The sequence below is a fragment of the Hemitrygon akajei genome, chromosome 13 (genome assembly GCF_048418815.1).
Source record: "Hemitrygon akajei chromosome 13, sHemAka1.3, whole genome shotgun sequence".
In the NCBI taxonomy this organism is placed as follows: domain Eukaryota; kingdom Metazoa; phylum Chordata; class Chondrichthyes; order Myliobatiformes; family Dasyatidae; genus Hemitrygon; species Hemitrygon akajei.
In genome coordinates this window covers 7,490,737-7,509,149 of record NC_133136.1, presented here as the reverse complement: position 1 = coordinate 7,509,149, position 18,413 = coordinate 7,490,737, and the positions used below count along the sequence as shown (strand labels likewise).

Genomic DNA, 18,413 nt, shown 5'->3' with positions numbered 1-18,413 from the left:
AATCCCTTCTGTCAGGGAAAACGTCCCTCCATATATCAATTAAACCAACATCCTCAAAAAGTGTATTAACTTTCTTATGTAAAGATTTTGTTTCATAGGTTTTTCTATTGGAAGAGTCTAAGTTTGGTTGTAATTGTAAATTTAAGTCTCCCCCACATATCAGGAGAACTTCTGTTTCCATTACCATAACATCAGTAATTTTCTGAAAGAAACCAATATCACTTCCCGGGGGTGCGTATATATTCAATAGAGTAACTGAATTACTGTCTATATTCCCCCTTACCAGAATATATCTGCCTTATTTATCACCCATTTCGAATATTTTTTTCAAAATCTAGCTTACTTGAGATAAGAATAGCAACTCCTCTCCTATGTCCTGATTTATATGAGGAGAAAAACAGATTAGTGAAGCCCATTCTCTTTAGTTTTTTATGCTCATTATCACTTAATACTACATGGGCTTGTTCTTTTTTCATTTTGGATAAAATTCTCTTACGTTTGATTGGTTTTAATAGCCCATTTACATTAAAAGAAATGAATTTTACCTTGTCCTTAGCCATCTGTATTTATCTGTCAATGTATCATTGAAATTAGAATAAAATTTAATCGATCTACTCCCTGAACAAATAAGAACCAAAAAACTCCAATAATAACAAAAATAACAAAAATGGCAACAAACGTGTGATACCGAGGTCTCTAGTAAATGACCCTCTGTTGAGCTAGAGAAAATGTCTAGCTGTGGGAGATAACCCCTCCTATTTGTGAGTTGAGGGCCCCCATTGCAGTATTCATAAAAGTTAGTGAACAAATCCATTACACAGAAAAGATTTCCCTCTGTACTCCTCCTACATACATATATATACATGCACACACACACAAATATATATACATGCATACACATATACACATATATACATATACATACATACACACACACATATATATATATATATATACACACACACACACACACACACACACATTACACACATACACATATATGCACACACACACACACATATATATATTCTCATTTTGGTGGGGAAAAAGGAGTAAGTGAGCGAATAAAGAATAACAACTAAGTAATATAAAATCCACATTATAATAAGTATTTCTCGAGATAGGTATATCACCGTGTACTTTTGCTTCTCAGCATTTTTAAAGTTAGCCAAACCTTATGGCTCTTCTGAAAGGGGTGAGGACTGTCTTTGGGAAACTCCTGGTCTCTTCCTGATAGGTTTCTCTCGGATTCCCCCCGTCTCCTGCCTTCTCGATTCTTGCACTGTTTCCCAAGCCGAACGGGACAATTCCTCAGCCAGGCTTTCTTTCGTTTTGGTCACGCTGACGGGCAACCCTCTGGCCTTCATGTCTGTAGTCACCTCTTCCACTGTCTGGTACAACTGCGTCCCGTTGTCATAAAACACTTGAAGTTTAGCAGGGTACGGAGTTTGAAATCTAATCTCATTTTGCTTTAGTACTCGCTTTACTTCTGAGTATTCTTTGCATTTCTGGAGGACCGCGGGGGGGGGGGTAATCTTGGTTGAAATATATTAATTTATCCTCTAAAACACTCTCTTCTTACCCCAGGCCCTTCGTAGAATTGCCGCCTTGGTGCTGTACCGAAGGAATTTAATTATAATTGATCGTGGCTTTCTATCCCCAGTAGGTTTTGGGACGAGCGTGCGGTGGGCTCTTTTGACTTCCAGCTTCATAGCCGGAAGAATCTCCAGCGCATCCCGCAGTAACTTTCCGATAAACTCCGTCATAGACGAGCCCTCCGCTCCTTCAGGTACGTTGTAGATTCTGGTATTTTTCCGCTGTGATCTTCCCTCCAGGTCAAACGGTTTACCTTCTTGGTGATGTATGATTTTTATTGTCTTGCTCAGTATCCGTTCCACGTTTTGAACCCTATCTTCCACCTTCTCAATTCCAGTCTCTGCCACCACTATTTTTTGATTAACGCTGGCGAGCTCTGCCTTAATATCACAGAGCTGCTGCTTTATATCTTTCTGGACCTCCATTATTTCTTTCAGGATTTCAAACATATACGCCGCTTCGTCTGAACGAGGCCCGGCTCCCGCCTCGCTCGCACGTGGTTGGGTCGGAGAGCCGTTCGCTGCACTCCTCTCAGACGCAGGCTCCGCAGTGTCGCTTTTTAAATTTCCATTCTTTTTCCCCATTCTTGCCCCTCTTTTCAGTTCAAAAATTTTTCAAAAAATACTATATTTGACGGGTTAATGGGGCTTAATACGCATTTTTCCAGAGGAGCTAGTGACTTAAGCTGCCATTCTCGACGATGACGTCACCGCATTCAGGAAACGATAGGGTCTTTTAAGAGACTCCTGGACGGGTACCTGGAGCTTAGAAAAATAGAGGGCTTGGTAACCCAAGATAATTTCTAAGGTAAGGACATGTTCAGCACAGCTTTGTGGGCTAAAGGGCCTGTATTGTGCTGTGGATTTTCTATGTTTCTATGTATGTTGAAGTAAGTATTATGTTTATTGTTCATTGCTATTAAGCAATTGTTGTGCCATAAGTTCACTCTAGTCCATGGCATAGCTATAGAATGCTGCATGTGTGCATGACCTTGTTTAACTCTGATCATGAGAATACTTGATAATATTAGTATATTCAGGTGTGCGACAATTCTGAATTGATACTGTTACAAATGTGGAGCAACTCTGATCGGCCAAAGGGTGCCCCCTCCTTTTTGAGAATCGCAAGATCGCTATTATTTCGGGTCTGATACCCAGGAAATGAGAGAGGTACACATCATGTCAGTAATGGGAGAGAGAGACACAGGATCACAGCAAAGGCAGTTGTTATAGACAACGCAGAATACACAACAAGGTGGAATGTCTCCAAACAAAAGTGGAACGGAACCACTGATTACTGCTATTGTCTCTTGGAGAAGGAATTGTGTATTGAGTACTGTACTAGTCATTGAAACCCCTCAGGGGACAACCAGAGTGGTCTGGTTGAGGGATTGCATCATCCCAACCTGATTGACATCTGAGACCCCGTGAGTAAGGATAAAAGTCGGGTCTGGGGAACAACCCCTCAGACGCACCAGGAGAAACGTATGAAACCGGTGGGGGGCTTGTGTGTGTGTCCATCCTTGCCTGGGTGGTGAGTCCTCCACGGAACGGTCTAGCTAAAGGACGGATACGGATCAAGATCGTACCAAGGAAAGTCGGCAAGTTATTCTTCTATTTCTCTCTCTCTCTCCAACAATTGCAACACAGCAACAAACAAACAACAGCAGCAGCCTGTATGAACGGAAATGAAGTTTAGATTTCCATCGGACAATTCAGTATCCCCTAGACAACGATAGAGCTTATTTCTTATTGATTATTATTATACCCGCACTTTTAGGTTTAGTATTGACGACGTATATTATCTGTATATTTGCATTGATATTATTTTTGTGTATTTTTACTAATATATACTGTTAAAAATAGTATCATCAGACTCCAACGGACGCCTCTATCTTTGCTGGTAAGTGACCCAGTTACGGGGTTCGTAACAATACTAATAGGTGTTTCAATTTCTGCAGTTTCACAGCTTTCTCATTAAAAACTCTGAAGAAAGCTTCCAGCTCGGATGATTTTTTGAGAAGGTGTTTAACTCCCTGCCTAGCTTTTTACGCTATGCACTGTGAGGGCAGTGGAGCTGCAGTGACACTATAATAACATCACCACGTTTAAATGTTCATTCTGTATTAGATGAAAGGTAACCGTCACTTGCACTGCAGGAACAATTACTCTGTCAAGTCCTCACTCTATTAATTTGTCAACAAAATATAACAGTTTCAGAAATAAAAACAAAACAAAAAAAATATAAACACTAAAGGTTCAGCAGAGGCTGGAAATCCAGATTAACGCATACAAAATGCTGGAGGAAGTCAGCACGTGAGGCAGCACCTAAGGAAGTGAATGAGTAGAACCCATTCTGGGCTGAGGCCCTTCATCAGGACTGGAGAGGAGGGAAGAAGATGCTGGGATAAGAAGATGGAGGGAGAGGAAAAAGACAAGCTAGAAGGTGATAGGTGAAGCCAGGTGAGTGGGGAAGGGGTGGGTGGGGGAGAGGGAGTAATGTGAGAAGACAGGAGGTGATAGATGGAAAAGGTAAAGGGCTAAAGGAGAAGGAGTCTGTTAGGAGAGGGGAGGTTTGAAATGTTGATTGCTTATTCCCCTTCATAGATGCTGCCGAAAATGCTGAGATCCTCCAGCATTTTGTGTGTGGTACTCTGGATGTTCAGCATCTGCAGGACCTCCTGTTTATGATCCTCAGGCCAGTCCATTAGTTACATCCTTCCATTAAAAACAGAAATTTATTCTGATTATCCATCCCAAGTAACCTCATCAAGACCCTTGGGGCTGGGAGTCCCGATGAAGGGCCTTGCTCAGAAATGTTGACTGTTAGTTCATCTCCATTGATGCCACCTGACCTGCTGAGCTCACCTGCATTTTGTGTGTGTTGCTTTAAAAACTGCTGAAAGCACTCAGCAAGGTCAAGCAGCATCTAGGGTAGGAGAAACAAGGTCATATTGCGAAGCACATGGGAATTACAAAGAAAGCACGGCAGTGCCGCTACTTTCATAGAAGTGTGCAAAGATTCAGCATGACATCTAAAACTTTGACAAACTTCTACAGATGTGTGGTGGGATGTGTATTGACTGGCTGCATCACAGCCTGGTATGGAAATACCAAAGCCCATAAATGGAAAAGCCGACAAAAAGTAGTGGATACAGTCCATTCCATCACGGGTAAAGTCCTCCCCACCATTGAGCACATCTACATGGGACGTTGTTACAGGAAAGCAGCATCCATCATCACAGACCCTCAACACCCAGGTCATGCTCTCTTCTCTTTGCTGCAAGAAGTTACAGAGCCTCAGGCCTCACTCCACCAGGTTCAGGAACAGTTATTACCATTCAACCATCAGGCTCTTGAACCAGTGTGTATAACTTCACTCACCACATCACTGAATTGTTCCCACAACTTATGGACTCACCTTCAAGGATTCTTCATCCCATTTTCTTGATAATTATTCCTTATTTATTATTTTTTGTTCTTCTCCTTCTTTTGTTTTTTTTGTACGTTGGCTGTTATCTGTTGGGTATGGTCTCTCATTGATACAAAAGGTACTGCAGACACTGGAAGTCTAGACCAACACACACACACTGTGCTCGAGGAGCTCAGCAGGCCAGGCAGCACTGATGAATGGGAATTTTGATCCGGGCACAACTGCACGACTGTGTGGACATCAGTCAGTGAGAACAGCAAGCAGAGTTTAAAACGAGAACTGTTGAAAGGGAGATGGTTATTTATTCAACTGTTGGATTGGGGCATGACTGTGCAAGTGTGTGGATGTCAACCAGTGAGAACAGCAGGAAGAATTTAAAAGGAGACAGCCTTATAGAATGGGTTCCAGAGGAGCAGGTGTTGGAGTAGAGAGAGACAGAGTAGGAAGGCTTTGGCTCAATGGGGCTTCAGTGTTAACGGGTCAAGGCAAAGTAGGTTGCCTGAGTAGAATACAGGCAGGAAGTACATGTGTGAGGCCGGTATTCTGTGCTCGGTGTCAGATGTGGGAGGTCCTGGAGTCTCCCAGCCTCCCGGATGGCCACATCTGTACCAGGAGTGTCGGGCTACAGCTCCTTAGGGACCGTGTTAGGGAACTGGAGCTGCAGCTTGATGACCTTTGTCTGGTCAGGGAGGGTGAGGAGGTGATAGAGAGGGGCTATAGGCAGGTAGTCACACCGCGGCCTGGGGAAACAGATAAGTGGGTAACAGTCAGGAGAGGGAAGGGCAGCAGTGGCCGTGCCTCTGGCACAGAGTCAGGCCAGTGGCTCAGAAGGGTAGGGCAGGGAAGAGGAAAGCAGTAGTGATAGGGAACTCTATAGTTAGGGGGATAGACAGGTGATTCTCTGGACGCAGGAAAGAAACTCAAATAGTAGTTTGTCTCCCAGGTGCCAGAGTCCGGGATGTTTCAGATCACATCCACGATATCCTGAAGTGGGAGGGAGAACAGCCAGAGGTCGTGGTACATATTGGTACCAATGACATAGATAGGAAAAGGGAGGAGGTCCTGAAAACAGACTACAGGGAGTTAGGAAGGAAGTTGAAAAGCAGGACCACAAAGGTAGTCACCTCGGGATTCCTGCCTGTGCCATGCGACAATGAAAATAGGAATGGAGTGAGGTGGAGGATAAATGCGTGGCTGAGGGATTGGAGCAGGGTGCAGGGATTCAGATTTCTGTATCATTGGGACCTCTTTTGGGGCAGGTGTGACCTGTACAAAAAGGACGGGTTGCACTTGAATCCCAGGTGGACCAATACCCTGGGGGGAGATTTGCTATGGCTACTGGGGAGAGTTTAAAACAGAATTGCTGGGGGGGTGGGAACCGAGCTGAAGAGACGGAGGAAGAGGCGGTTGGCTCACAAATAAAGAAAGCTTGGAGACAGTGTGAGAGGGAGGATAGGCAGGTGATAGAGAAGGGACGCTCTCAGATCGATGGCTTGAGATGTGTCTATTTTAATGCAAGGAGAATTATAAACAAAGCGGATGAGTTCAGAGTGTGGATCAGTACTTGGAGATATGATGTTGTGGCCATTACAGAGACGGATGGTTCAGGGGCAGGAATGGTTACTTCGAGTGCCAGGCTATAGATGATCAGAAAGGAGAGGGAGGGAGGCAAAAGAGGTGGGGGCGTGGCACTGTTGATCAGAGATAGTGTCACGGCTGCAGAAAAGTAGGAAGACATGGAGGGATTGTCTACTGAGTCTCTGTGGGTGGAAGTTAGGAACAGGAAGGGGCCAATAACTCCACTGGGTGTTTTTTATAGACCACCCACTAGTAACAGGGACATCGAGTAGCAGATAGGGAGACAGATTCTGGAAAGGTGTAATAATAACAGGGTTGTTGTGGTGGGAGAATTTGATTTCCCAATTATCGATTGGAATGTCCGTAGAGCGAGGGGTTTAGATGGGGTGGAATTTGTTAGATATGTGCAAAAATGTTTCTTGACACAGTATGTCGATAAGCCTACAAGAGGAGAGGCTGTACTTTATCTTGTATTGGGAAATGAACCTAGTCAGGTGTCAGGACTCTCAGTGGGAAAGCATTTTGGAGATAGTAATCACAACTCTATCACCTTTATCATAGCATTGGAGAGGGATAGGAACAGACAAGTTAGGGAAATGTTTAATTGGAGTAAGGGGAAATATGAGGCTATCAGGCAGGAACTTGGAAGCATAAATTGGAAGCAGATGTTCTCTGGGAAATGGACGGCAGAAATGTGGCAAATGTTCAGGGGATACTTGCGTGGAATTCTGCAAAGGTACATACCAATGATACAGGAAAAGGATGGTAAGGTACAGGAATCATCGTGTACAAATGCTGTTGTAAATCTAGTCAAGAAGAAAAGAAGAGCTTACAAAAGGTTCAAAAATCTAGGTAATGATAGAGAGCTAGAAGATTTTAAGGCTAGCAGAAGGGAGCTCAAGAAAGAAATTAGGAGAGCCAGAAGGGGCCATGAGAAGGTCATGGCAGACAGGATGAAGGAAAACCCCAAGGCATTCTACAAGTATGTTAAGAGCAAGAGGATAAGACATGACAGCATAGTACCAATCAAGTGTGACAGTGGAAAAGTGTGTATGGAACTGGAAGAGATAGCAGAGGTATTTAATATTAGAGTACTTTGCTTCAGTATTCACTATGGAAAAGATCTTGGTGATTGCAGAGATGTCTTACAGCGGACTGAAAAGCTTAAACATGTAGATATTAAGAAAGAGGATGTGCAGGAGCTTTTGGAAAGCATCAAGCTGCATAAGTCACCGGGACCGTAGAAGATGTACCCCAGGCTACTGTGGGAGGCAAGGGAGGAGATTGCTGAGCCTCTGGTGATGATTTTCGCATCAACAATGGGGACAAGAGAGGTTCTGGAGGATTGGAGGGTTGCAGATGTTTTTCCATTATTCAAGAAAGGAAGTAGGGATAGCCCAGGAAATTATAAACTAGTGAGTCTTACTTCAGTGGTTGGTAAGTTGATGGAGAAGATCGTGAAAGGCAGGATTTATGAACAGTTGGAGAGGCATAATATGATTTGGAATAGTCAGCATGGCTTTGTGAAAGGCAGATCGTGCCTTATGAGCCTGATTGAATTTTTTGAGCAACACACACAAAATGCTGGTGGAACACAACAGGCCAGGCAGGATCTATAAGGAGAAGCGCTGTCAACATTTCGGGCCGAGACCCTTTGTTTGGACTTATCGTGTCAGCCCAAAATATCGACAGCGCTTCTCCCTATAGCTGCTGCCTGGCCTGCTGTGTTCCACCAGCATTTTAAATGTGTTGCTTGAATTTCCACCATCTACAGATTTCCTCGTGTTTGAATTTTTTGAGGATGTGATGATGGTAGAGCAGTGTATATGGATTTCAGCAAGGTACCCCATGCAAGGCTTATTGAGAAAGTAAGGCGCCATGGGATCCAAGGAGATACTGCTTTGTGGATCCAGAACTGGCTTGCCCACACGAAGCAAAGAGTGGATGTAGATGGGTCATATTCTGCATGGAGGTCGGTCACCAGTGGAGGGCCTCAGATCTCTGTTCTGGGACTTCTACACTTTGTGATTTTTATAAATGACCTGGATGAAGAAGTGGAGGGATGGGTTAGTAAATTTACTGATGACACAAAGGTTGGGAGTGTTGTGGATAGTGTGGAGGGCTGTCAGAGATTATAGCGGGACATTGATAAGATGCAAAAATGGGCTGAGAAGTGGCAGATGGAGTTCAACCCAGGTAAGTGTGAGGTGCTTAATTTTGGTAGGTCAAATATGATGACAGAATATAGTATTAATGGTAGGACTCTTGGCAATGCGGAGGATCAGAGGGATCTTGGGGTCCGAGTCCATAGGACACTCAAAGCAGCTGCATAGGTTGACTCTGTGGTTAAGAAGGCATATGGTGCATTGGCCTTCATTAATCATGGGATTGAGTTTAGGAGCCAGGAGGTAATGTTGCAGCTATATAGAACTCTGGTCAGACCCCACTTGGAGTACTGTACTCAATTCTGGTCACCTCACTACGGGATGGGGAAACCATAGAAAGGGTGCAGAGGAGATTTACAAGGATGCTGCCTGGATTGGGGAGCATGCCTTATGAAAATAGGTTGAGTGAACTCTGCCTTTTCTCCTTGGAGCGACAGAGAATGAGAGTTGACCTGATAGAGGTATATAAGATGATGAGAGGCATTGAATGTGTGGATTGTCAGAGGCTTTTTCTCAGGGCTGAAATGGCTAGCACGAGAGGGCCCAGGTTTAAGTTGCTTGGAAGTAGGTACAGAGGAGATGTCAGGGGTAAGTGAGTGGTGAGTGGTGAGCGCTTGCAATGGACTGCTGCCGACAGTGGCGGAGGCAGAAATGATAGGGTCCTTTAAGAGACTCCTGGACAAGTATATGGAGCTCAGAGAAATAGAGGGCTATGGGTAGCCCTAGATAATTTCTCGGGTAAGGACATGTTCAGTACAGCTTTGTATTGTGCTGTCGGTTTTCTATGTTTCTAAGTTTCTAATAAACAGTCGACGTTTCAGGCCCAGACCCTTCATCAGTCCTGTTTATTCCCATCCATCAATGCTGACTGCCTCCAGCACATTGTTTGTGTTGGCCTTTTATTGATTCTGTTGACTGCCATCAGAAAAGAGGTACATGACCCTGAAGCCACACAGTCAATGATTTAGGAAACAGTTTCTTCCCCTCTGCCATCCAATTCCTGAATGGACATGGAACCCATGAACACTACCTCACTGCTTTTTTCCATTCCCTATTTTTTACACTACTTGTTCAATTTACACAACACACACAAAATGCTGGTGGAATACAGAATCTATAGGAAGAAGCACAGTCAACATTTCGGGCCGAGACCCTTCATCAGGAATGTAAATATATATATATATTTACAGTAATTCAGAGTTTTCTTTTTTCTCTGTTATCATGAATTGCATTGTACTGCTGCTGCAAAGTTAACAAATTTCACAACATCTGCCAGTGATATTACATTTGAATCTGATTCTGATATTTACTGGGAATGCCCACAAGAAAATGAATCTCAGATTTCTAAATATGGTGACATATATGGACTTTGATAAAAATTTACTTTGAACTTTGAACCCAGTCATTGCTGCTGTGATTATACAATGTATGAAGAAATGCTGTTGTTAAGCTCCTTGATAAATAATTTATTTAATTAAAGTGACAAATGTTTAATTTATGACACTGTTAAAATAATAATGCATTCAATCCGACTAACATTCAAAATCGGAGAAACTGCCTTTCAAAGAGATAAGATGTGTGATCCTAAAACTGCTTTGAAAGCCACTTAATGCACATCCACTCTAAAACTGACAACTGTCAATGTTAGGATGTGGACTTCTTCAAAAAAGACATGCATTTAACTTAGAATATTGTGTTTCATAATGCACAGAGTGCAGTATTATTACAACACATACTCAGTACCTCCTGTACCTAATAAAGTGCCCACTGAGGGTATGTTTGTAGTCTTCTGCTGCTGTACCTCATCCACTTCAAGGTTCGACGTGTTGTGCTTTCAGAGATCCACCACAGCTTTAATGAGTGGTTATCTGAGTTACTGTCAACCTCTTTTCAGCTTGAATCAGTCTGGCCATTCTCCTCTGACCTCTCCCATTTTCACTCACAGAACTTCCACTCACTGAGTGATTTTATTTTTGTTTTTCACACCACTCGCTGTAGTCTCTAGAAGCTGTTGTGTGTGAAAATACCAGGACATGGACAGCTTCTGTGATTCTCAAACCACCCCGTCAGGCACCAACAATCATTCCACAGTCAAAGTCACTTAGATCACATTTCTTCCCCATTCCGATGTTTAATTTGAACTACAACTGAACCGCTTGTCCATGTCTGCATGCTTTTATGCATTAAGTTGCTGCCACACGATAGGCTGATTAGATATTTGCATTAATGAGCTGGAGTACAGGTGTACCTAATAAAGTGGCCACTGAGTGTACCTCCAGAAAGCTGAAAACTACATTGCAGGATTGTGAAGAGCAGGACGTGGAATTCTTTGAGATTTCAAACAGCAGGCAACCAAAAGTCATTGCACAGATCAATGCTTAAGGCAGTCAAGCATGCGGAGTTATATTCTTTATCCTCCTCAGTTGGTTTCTGCTATCGCGGTGAAGCAGGCATCGAAACAATGTCGTTGACTCAGAGCCTGTCCCTGTTGGAGGTATATTGTTAGTACTGAGAGTGCTGCTCAGTACAAGGACATGATATTCAGGAACAGCTGCGAAATATGTTTGGGACTGCCACAAGGTGAGTTATGACACATCTCAAGGGTCTAGAAATTGATCTCGTGGGAATCGTAGACTTGAATCCATGTTGTCACTGTGGCGTAGTGGCTAGCGTAATGCTTTATCGCACCAGTGATCAGATTCCAGTTCAGGTGTGTTTATCGCATGTACACCGAAACATACAGTGAAATGCACCATCTGCATTACACACCTCAGCGTGTGCTGGGGACAGCCTTTAAGTGTGGCCACACATCCTGGCACTAACATAGCATGGCCCGAGGCGGGGCAGAATGACGCAGAGCACTGGATGCCACAGTTCCAACACTATTACAGCTCAGAGAGTCAGAGTTCAGAGTTCAGTTCTGATATCTGTGGTAAACTATGTATACCTGTCTGGACACGCCCCTCCTCCCACAGACCCCTGTATAAAGGCAATTGGGGCACTGCTCCTCCCTCAGTCTCCGAGATGTCCTGCTCCCTTTTCGCTGTTAATAAAAGCCTATCATTCACTTCCAGTATCCTAGAGTTATTGATGGTGCATCAATTTTATTAACAGCGAAAAGGGAGCACGACATGTCGAAGACTGAGGGAGGAGCAGTGCCCCAATCGCCTTTATACAGGGGTCTGTGGGAGGAGCCACAGGAGCAGTCAGCAGAGGGGCGTGTCCAGACAGGTATACATAGTTTACCACAGATATCATCTGTAAGGAGTTTGTACGGCCTCCCTGTGACCACATGGCTTTCCTCTGGGTGCTCCAGTTTCCTCACAGTCCAAAGACATATTGGCTAGTAGGCCAATTGGTCATTGTAAATAGTCCTGTGAGTAGGCTAGTGTTAAATCAAGGGTTGCTGGGCAACATGGCTCGAAGGGCCAGAAAGGCCTGTTAGACATTGACACAGACATAGAAAACCTACAGCATAATACAGTCCCTTCAGCCCACAATGCTGTGCCGAACATATCCTTACCTTAGAAATTACCTAGGGTTACCCATAGCCCTCTATTTTTCTGAGCTCCATGTACCTGTCCAGGAGTCTCTTAAAAGACCCTATCATATCCGCCTCCACCACCGTCGCCAGCAGTCCATTCCACGCACTCATCACTCTCTGAGTAAAAAACTTACCCCTGACATCCCCTCTGTACCTACTTCCAAGCACCTTAAAACTGTTTTGCACTATATTTTAATAAATAAATAATTATAACTAAATAAACTTACCAAGCAACAAACCAACACAGCAAAACAAGCTTCATCCACCCACACACACATGCATACACGGTCCTCTCATCCGAGGAGAGGCCATATTCAGACCCCAGCCTCCAACCTCCAGTGAACCCATGGAATCACAGTCACTGGGCTTTAGACTTCTACAGTGGATCATGTGTTTGACAAATCTTATTGAATATGTTTGACAAATATTATTGAATTTTTTGAAGAGGTTACGAGGAAAGTTGACGAGGGTAAAGCAGTGAATGTTGTCTATATGGACTTCAGTAAGGCCTTTGACAAGGTTCTGCACAGATGTTTAGTTAGGAAGGTTCAATTGTTAGGTATTAATATTGAAGTAGTAAAAATGATTCAAGAGTGGCTAGATGGGAGATGCCAGAGAGTAGTGGTGGATAACTGTCAGGTTGGAGGCTGGTGACTAGTGGTGTGCCTCAGGGATCTGTACTGGGTCCAATGTTGTTTGTCATATACATTAATGATCTGGATGATGGGGTGGTAAATTGGATTAGTAAGTATGCAGATGATACTAAGGTAGGTGGCGTTGTGGATAATGAAATAGGTTTTCAAAGCTTGCAGAGAGATTTAGGCCAGTTAGAAGAGTGGGCTGAACAATGGCAGATGGAGTTTAATGCTGATAAGTATGAGGTACTATATTTTGGTAGGAATAATCCAAATAGGACATACATCGTAAATGGTAAGGCATTGAAGAATGCAGTAGAACAGAGTGATCTAGGAATAATGGTGCAAAGTTCCCTGAAGGTGGAATCTCATGTGGATAGGGTGGTGAAGAAAGCTTTTGGTTTGCTGGCCTTTATAAATCAGAGCATTGAGTATATGAGTTGGGATGTAATGTTAAAATTGTACAAGGCATTGGTAAGGCCGAATTTGGAGTATTGTGTACAGTTCTGGTCACCGAATTATAGGAAAGTTATCAACAAAATAGAGAGAGTACAGAGAAGATTTACTAGAATGTTACCTGGGTTTCAGCACCTAAGTTACAGGGAAAGGCTGAACAAGTTAGGTCTTTATTCTTTGGAGCTTAGAAGGTTGAGGGGGGACTTGATAGAGTAATTTAAAATAATGAGGAGGATAGATTGAGTTGACTGGATAGGCTTTTTCCATTGAGAGTAGAGGAGATTCAAACAATAGGACATGATTTGAGAGTTAGGGGGCAAAAGTTTAAGGGTAACACGAGGGGGAATTTCTTTACTCAGAGCGTGGTAGCTGTGTGGGACGAGCTTCCAGTAGAAGTGGTAGAGGCAGGTTCGGTATTGTCATTTAAAGTAAAATTGGATAGGTATATGGACAGGAAAGGAATGGAGAGTTATGGGCTGAGTGCGAGCCTGTGGGACTAGGTGAGAGTAAGCGTCGGCACGGACTAGAAGAGCCGAGATGGCCTGTTTCCGTGCCGTAATTGTTATATGGTTATATGGTTACATGGTTATAAAGATTTCTAGACTTGGGGGTCCAACCATCGGGCCTTTGCTTCTGGATTCCAATTGATTTCCGGTCTTCAATCTGGACATCTGATCAACCTTCAATATCATCCTAGAACTCACAATGAAAATGCACAAGGACCAAACCTCAGGCCTTGAACTACAAACACATCAATGATAAGTCCTGAAACACTTGCCTTGAACTCTGGTCTCACCACCAGCCCTTAGGGTTAAATTCCTGCTGCTGTCTGTAAGGAGTTTGTACGTTCTCCCCGTGACTGCATGGGTTTCCTCCTGGTTCCCCAGTTTCCTTCCTCATTCCAAAAAGGTACAGTTAGGGTTAGTAATTAGAAGCTTAGTGACACTTATGAGCTGCCTCCAGCACATCCTCGGACTGTGTTGGTTATTGACAGAAAACTCACATTTCTGTCAATATTGATCTATTGATTTACATGAGACAAATAAAACTAATCTTTCATCTTTATTCTGCCTAGGTAGCCTCCAACCTGATGGCATGAACATTGATTCCTCCCCCTTCCTTCTTTTTTATTTCTCCACTCTTGCCTCTTACCTCTTCTCCTCACCTGGCTATCGTGGCCACCTGGTGTCCCTCGTTCTTCCCCTTCTCCCATGGACCACTCTCCTTTCCTATCAAATACCTTCATCTTCAGCCCTTTACCAGCTTCTTCCTTCATCGTCCTCCCCCACCCACTTGGCTTCACCTATCATCCTGTAGCTTGTCCTCCTCCCCCTCACCCCACCTTCTTATTCTGTCATCGTCCCCCTTCCTTTCCAGTCCCGATGAAGGGTCTTGGCCCAAAATGTCGACTGGTTATTTGTTTCCATAAATGCTGCTGGCCTGCTGAGTTCCTGAAGCAGTTTGTGTGTGTTGCTTAGGATTTCCACAATCTCCTGTGTATCTATGCATTCATATAAGGCACTCTTCAAAAACAATATTAATGAAAAATTTTTTTGCCATTACTGCAGAGCCTAATGAAATACTTCTGCCACATTTTACCATCTCTGGGGCCTGTCTCCAATGTCAGAACTGGACTGAAGCTTTGCTCTGTCTACCAGGATGTAACAGATTTAAGTGAAGTGGCTTCAGGCTTTCATATGTGGCACATTATTGAAAATGGCTCTTGGAAAGGTCAGGAGGATTCCTCCTCTGGGAAATTGAAAAACTATATTAGGGTAGAATGGAGATGTTTTTCCAAGCAAAGGAATATTCTGATGTTGATCTGAAGGAGCTTTGCTGTGTAGCTGTGAGGCTGGTGACACCATTCATGTTGAGAAATTAGACCATAAAGCATTGGAGCAGAATTAAGCCAATTGGCCTATTGACTCTGCTAAACTATTCTATCATGTCTGATTCATTATCCCTCTCAACCCCATTCCCCTCCCTTCTTCCTGTAACCTTTGACACCCTAACTAATCAAGAACTTATCGACCTCCACTGTAAATGCACTCAATGAATTGGCTTCCACAGCCGTCTGTGGCAATGGATTCACTAAACTCTCTCAAAAGAAGTTCCTCCTCATCTCTGTCTAAATAAATGTCCTTCTATCATGAGGCTGTGCCCTCTGGCCCTGGGCTCCCCACTATAGGAAGCATCTTCTCCCCATCCACTGTAGCTAGGCTTTTCAGTATTTGGTAAGTTTCAATGAGAACGTCCCCCCCCCCAACCTTATTCTTCTAAACTCTAGTGAGTACAGGCCCAGAGCCATCAAACGCTTCTCATTCATTTCTTTTCTTCGATGGGAGCCCACCTGTACAACTGCATCATTCAGCTGTGAAGAGAAGTAGGCTTTCACCCATTTCTGTTTAAGATGTATTCAAATGCTACTGTGTAATATAAGTAAACATAAGAAGATAAGAAACATGAGCAGTGTTTGACCATTCTGCCTGTCACGTCTACTCCACCATTCAATAAGAACATGGCTGCTCTGGCCATTGACTCAGCTCCACCTACCTGCCTTTTCCTCAGAACCCTTAATTACCCTGCAATGCAAACCTTCTAACTCTGTCTTAAACATAAGGAGGTAGCCTCCACTGCTTCCTTGGGCAGAGAGTGTCACACATTCACTACTTGCCAAGAAAAGTAATTCCTCGTTATCTCCGTTCTAAATCTATTCCCCCGGAATACCAGGCTATGTTCACTAGTCCTAGTCTCAATTACGTGTGAAAGCAATCTTCCTGTCTCTATTTGACCTATCCTAAAAAAAAAGCTCTATAATGCAGCTTTGTGAGATAACGTTGCAGCTCGATAAAACCCTGATTAGTCAACGCTTGGAGTTCTGTGTTCAGTTCTCGTCACCTCATTGTAGAAAGGATGTGGAAGCTTTAGAGGAGATTTACCAGAACACTGCCTGGATTATGCTGCCTTGTTGGGTTGGGCAAGCTAGGGGTTTTCTCTGAAGTGATGGAGGGTGAGAGATGTTGATAGGGGAGCACAAGATGATAAGGGAAATTGTTTGAGTGGACGGCAAGAGACCCAGTACACCTTTGAACTGTGGGCGGAAACTGGAGCACCAGGCAAAACATACACATTCCAGGGGGAGGATGTACCGAGATTCCTTACAGAACAGCACTGGAATTGAACTCGGAACTCCGAAATGCCCCAATCAGTAATAGTGCTGCACTAACCGCTACGTTACCCTGGTGTCCATGTTGGAAGGAAGGGTTGGATTGATCCTGGGGTAGGTTGAAAGGTCAGCACAGCATGATGGGCCAAATGGCCTGTGCTGAGCTGTAGTATTCTATGTTCTAAACAACCTCCAATGGATGTAAGTCTCTGCTTTCAAGGATCAACTCCAACAATCAACTTTATTCACCATCTACTTTTAGATGTGTAACCAGGTGACCATTGAGTATCACTTTTTATTGTTAGAATAGGCTTACGTATTTACCCTGGTAATGCTAAGATATAAAACCTGTATTAGGTATACAGGATACATGTATTAGCCAAAACTGTGCAATGCATCATAGGACATACATATAGAAAGGTGCCGGAAAAGGGTCAGTGATATCATGAAGGATCCCACCGACCCTGCTCATGCACTATTTGTTCCACTCCCATCAGGGAGGGGGCCATATAGCTTCCACGCCAGGACTCAAAAACAGTTACTTTCCCCAAGCAATGATGCTGATAAACACCTTCACCCACTAACCCACCCCTCTACACACCCAACCACCTATCATTTCCTGTCAGAGTCACCTTGTGTACAGACACTCCTGTGTGTGCCTAATGTCATGTTATGGACATACAATCAATCTATGCATATAAGCAATCTTATGTATTTATATCTACTGTGTTCTTTATCATACTGTGTTTTATTGTTCTGCAACAGATACAGAGTAACAACTATTTCTTTCTGCTTTACACTTATGTACTGGAAAAGATGTTAAACCTTCTTGAACATCAATATTTGCTGTGGTGTGTTAGTCAGACCGCAACATAGTTCGTAATTTGTACCCACAGATAAACTTCTGAGAACATGCCAACATCTAACTTCCTCTTCTGACAACATGCCAACATCTAACTTCCTTTTCTGACAACATGCCAACATCTAACTTACTCCTCTGACAACATGCCAGCATCTAACTTCCTCCTCTGACAACATGCCAACATCTAACTTCCTCTTCTGAGAACATGCCAACATCTAACTTCCTTTTCTGACAACATGCCAACATCTAACTTCCTCTTCTGACAACATGCCAGCATCTAACTTCCTCCTCTGACAACATGCCAACATCTAACTTACTCCTCTGACAACATGCCAGCATCTAACTTCCTCCTCTGACAACATGCCAACATCTAACTTCCTCTTCTGAGAACATGCCAACATCTAACTTCCTTTTCTGACAACATGCCAACATCTAACTTCCTCTTCTGAGAACATGCCAGCATCTAACTTCCTCTTCTGAGAACATGCCAACATCTAACTTCCTCTTCTGAGAACATGCCAGCATCTAACTTCCTCTTCTGAGAACAAACATCTAACTTCCTCTTACCTGACAGAACCTGAAGGTCAACATCGTTTCCCGTCCTCGAGCTTCCAGGGTTTTCTGCAAGGCAGCGGTAGGACCCGCTGTCACTTGCCTGGAGCTTGTTAATCACCAGGGATCCAGACGGGAGAACGGCCATGCGGACGTCGTCTGTGTTCAGCTGCAGGTCGATGCGGTTTCTCTGCCAATGAACCGACGGCATTGGCTCACCAGTCACTTCACATTTCAGCACGGCGACGTCTCCTGCATAAGCAGCGACTGACTCTGACTGTGAGATAAATCTCAGTGGGCCTAAAAATAAATCAGATAGATGTTTGTTAGAAATGGTGAGATGTGCAGAATAGAATTCAAACACAAAATGCTGGAGGGTTTCAGCAGGTCAGGTAGCATCTATGGAGAGGAATAAGCAGTCAGTGTC

The 18,413-nt window shown here is 43.6% G+C and overlaps 1 protein-coding gene across 1 annotated transcript in view; it reads right to left on the bottom strand.

Moving 5' to 3' along the window:
* The window catches only part of dcc (DCC netrin 1 receptor), a 1,312,938-nt gene that overhangs the window by 688,688 nt on the left and 605,837 nt on the right, over positions 1 to 18,413 (bottom strand). Inside the window, exon 3 of the mRNA XM_073064089.1 lies at positions 18,002 to 18,286. Coding sequence (XP_072920190.1) covers positions 18,002 to 18,286 — 285 coding nt within the window. The remainder of the gene's footprint in view (positions 1 to 18,001; positions 18,287 to 18,413) is intronic.